Source organism: Haplochromis burtoni, unplaced genomic scaffold, assembly GCF_018398535.1.
Source record: "Haplochromis burtoni strain Fernald_Lab_line unplaced genomic scaffold, NCSU_Asbu1 Contig_2976, whole genome shotgun sequence".
Classification (NCBI taxonomy): Eukaryota; Metazoa; Chordata; class Actinopteri; order Cichliformes; family Cichlidae; genus Haplochromis; species Haplochromis burtoni.
The window spans coordinates 5,332-8,954 of NW_024585337.1; the positions used below are offsets into that span (position 1 = coordinate 5,332).

A 3,623-nucleotide genomic window follows, 5' to 3' on the forward strand; every position below is an offset into this window, starting at 1 on the left:
CTTCTAGCTTGCTTACTTGCCACAACTGCACTGTGCCACCTACCAAAGGAAAAAATAATGTGCACATTTCCACGAGAGAAATCCCACGCCTGATTCTATCCTAGCCTGCTTTTTACATCCAACACAAAAACTGCAGTCGTGGTGCTTTCGATTGTACTCAGAACTCGGAAATTCTGCCTTCTGAATAGGAAGATGTAGGTAACACCAGACTGCAGATGAGCTGCATACAGAGCTGGACTGGGACAAAAAAATCGTCCCGGGCATTTTGACTAGAGACCGGCCCACCATTATAGGAAAAATCATAAAGCCTTTGAATGAAAATAAACGCTGTTGTGACAGTGATATACACTGTTCTGATGGTATATATGTATAGATGCAAGTGGTTTTCTGTCACTAGTTTATTTGAAGACTTGTCTCCAAAGCCACCGTGAAAACTATAAAGCATTAAAAAAATAAAACTCAACGTAAGACAGCACCAAAAATAACACTGTACAACAAACATGATAAATCAATAAATACCTCGTTGGCAGCATGCTGCAAAAAGGGAATTATCCCCCGTTTCTTTTAAACGCGTGTAGTTAAAGTTCACTTAACATGACTTTCAATAAAGACCATTCTTGATGTGCGCTTACATGTGTTTTCTTCTTCTTTCTACCCAAAAAGGAAACTAGCACAACTTGTAAGCATGCTTGACTTTCAAAATAAAAGCATCTGTGATTAACTCTCAGTGCTCGGAGCTCCACACTTACACAGGTTAAAGACCCAGATTAGAGATTAACTCTCCTTTTTTCTTCAATGCACCAACACAAAACATGCACAAAGTTTAAACTCATTTCTCATACAAAAGTAACTCAATTTGAATGACACGCAACCAGCAACTAACTGTTTCTGTTTCCTTCTGACGTTTTTGCCCCATCTCTCAGACAGGTTTCCACACGTTCAAACACAGCAGAGTGAGAAAGAGGAAACTGCTGAGCAGCAGAACATCAGTAGAGATAGAAAATTACATGAACTGCCCATAAAAGACAGACATGGCCAGCAAATACACTCGCCTTGGTGAGTACATTTAAAAAGACTAATCTATAATATTAATTTATATAAAGGGTAATAAAACTCAACACCCACTTATTAAACTGAACATGTATTAGACTCTAGTCATTATTCTTATCTATCTCCTTGTTCGATCTCTTCCTCTAAGAGTGTTGCATAAACTTACTTAATTTTTCCATCACTTATCTTGAACCTGCCTTTACCTTTTCTTCTTCTCTCACTTCTGCTGATCAACTCTTACAGGTTTTCTTTTCTTGAACTGTGTTTAAGTTTTAAAAACTTGCCCTGTGTTTCTTTTTTATTTACAAAGTGGTTTGATGTCAGTTTGGGCTGCACACAATAGAACAGTACAAAGTACAAACTTTTTGTCTTCTGAGTTTGAATTGTGAAAATATTAACTTTATGGAAAGGAAATGGTAAAATTTAACTTTCATACAATCATCAATTAAAAGTGTTTAATACTCTTCAGCAGAGCAAGAAGAACCAGAGAAGCCAGAACTCAGGATTTTGCTTCTTGGAAAAACTGGAGATGGGAAGAGTGCATCAGGAAACACCATCATAGGAGAAACAACTTTTAAATCCATACCAGCTTTTTCTGCAGTAACATCAGAGTGTCAGAAGGAAACAAGTCTTTTTGATGGTCAAAAACTGGCTGTAATTGATACTCCAGGTTTATTTGACACCAGAAAAACTGAAGAGGAGGTGAAGGAAGAGATCAGTAGGTGCATCTCCTTTGCTGCTCCTGGTCCTCATGTGTTCCTGGCTGTGATTCAGGCCAACAGATTCACAGAAGAAGGACAAGAAACTGTGAAAATAATTCAGAACATGTTTGGAGAACAGTCAGCACGTTACACTTTGGTCTTGTTCACCTATGGGGACAATCTGGAGAGAGGTGGATTCACCATAGAAAACTTGATCAATGATAATCCTGTTATCTCTGACTTCATCAGTCAGTGTGGTGGAGGATATCATGTCTTTAACAACACAGTCAAAAATCCCTCTCAGGTCAGAAAGCTGCTGGAGAAGATCAACACAATGGTTCAGAGAAATGGAGGATACTACACCTATGAAATGTTCAGAGAAGCTCAGAGAGCCATGAACAAACCAGAAGCCGACCTCAGGATTGTTCTTGTTGGGAAAACCAAAGTTGGGAAGAGTGCAGCAGGAAATCTCATCTTGAGAGGAAAAGTATTTCGATCCACAGCTTCCTCTTCCTCTGAAACATCAGAGTGTCAGAAGGAAACGTCTCTCTTTGAAGGTCAAACATTGGCTGTAGTTGATACTCCAGGTCTGTATGAAACTAAACTAACTAAAGAGGAGGTGAAGAGAGAGATTGTTAGATGCATCTCCTTTGCTGCTCCTGGTCCTCATGTGTTCCTGGTTGTGATCCAAGCAAATGGATTCACCAAAGAAGAACAAAAAACTGTGAAAATCATTCAGGGTATATTTGGTGAACAAGCAGCTGATTACACGATGGCCTTGGTAATCCATGAAGATGGTGTGAATAAAGACACCATAGAAGAAGCAATCAAACATCCAGATCTCAAAGACTTTATCAGTCAGTGCCGTGGAGGACATCATGTTTTTAACAGCAGAAACAAAGATCGCTCTCAGGTCAGAGAGCTGCTAAAGAAAATCAACACAATGACTGAGAGAAATGGAGGATGCTGCTACACCACCAAAATGTTTGAAGAGGCAGAGAAAGCCATAAAAACAGAGATGGAACAACTGGAGATGACAGTAGGTTCAGCCAAAGAAGGACGATACAAAGCAGAAAGAAGGAACAAATTCACCCTGCAGGATTGGGACTCTACTATTGCTGGAACTGCTGCTTCTACTGCTGCTTCTAAAACTGGTCATGGTGCTGGAATTGTTGCTGGAGTTGGTGCTGGAATTGTTGCTGGAGTTGAAACTATAGTTCGAAGAGCACATGTTGGAGCAGCTGCAGGAGTCGCAGCAGGAAGTGCAGGAGCTGCAGGAGTTGCAGTGGACATTGCAGTGAATTTTGCCATAAAAGCTGCAATTTTGAAATGGAAATTGTGGGATTGTGTTACACAGTAATACACAGTAAAAATCAAAATCTATAATCAACTCGTAAACAAGGAAACAGATGACAATAATAATAGTACAGTAATAGATTGGACCTATAGAGTATTTTCTGATAAAGTGGAATATACTATATGATACCCAAAGAAAAAGTTTCTTTGGGACACCGTGAGAGTTTTTGTTCTACAGTAATTTTGATCATTAAGCAGTAACCTATTAAGGACAAATTATCATAAAGACAGAAGAAAATAATCACAGCATAGTGTACTTATCTTTGTAATTCTTATTTTTGCTGATTATTTTTGCATGAAATAAAATCTTTAATAACATCATAGTTTTTGTTACTTTACTGAATAGAAACATGTTAATCATTACTGATTATTAGCTTACTTGTAATGCCTTACATATCACCGCCTTTACCCAGGGGATGCCATACCCTGCATTTACGGACTTCCTAAAATCCACAAGGAAGCTGTCCCACTCAGACCCATAGTCATTAGCATAAACTCAGCCACTTATAACCAGTG

The 3,623-nt window shown here is 38.8% G+C and overlaps 1 protein-coding gene across 2 annotated transcripts; it reads left to right on the forward strand.

The window, feature by feature from the left end:
- The first annotated feature begins 385 nt into the window (after positions 1–385).
- On the forward strand, positions 386–3,603 carry LOC102301645 (GTPase IMAP family member 8-like). 2 transcript variants are annotated; one of them, XM_005953101.2, is made up of 2 exons: positions 386–1,056; positions 1,520–3,603. In XM_005953101.2, exons 1-2 carry the CDS (start codon positions 1,032–1,034, stop codon positions 3,109–3,111), a joined length of 1,617 nt encoding a protein of 538 aa, XP_005953163.1. In that variant the 5' UTR covers positions 386–1,031; the 3' UTR covers positions 3,112–3,603. The 2 variants fall into 2 exon arrangements, with proteins under 2 accessions (XP_005953163.1, XP_005953164.1); XM_005953102.2 differs by having other exon boundaries at positions 1,523–3,603.
- Positions 3,604–3,623: the final 20 nt, after the last annotated feature.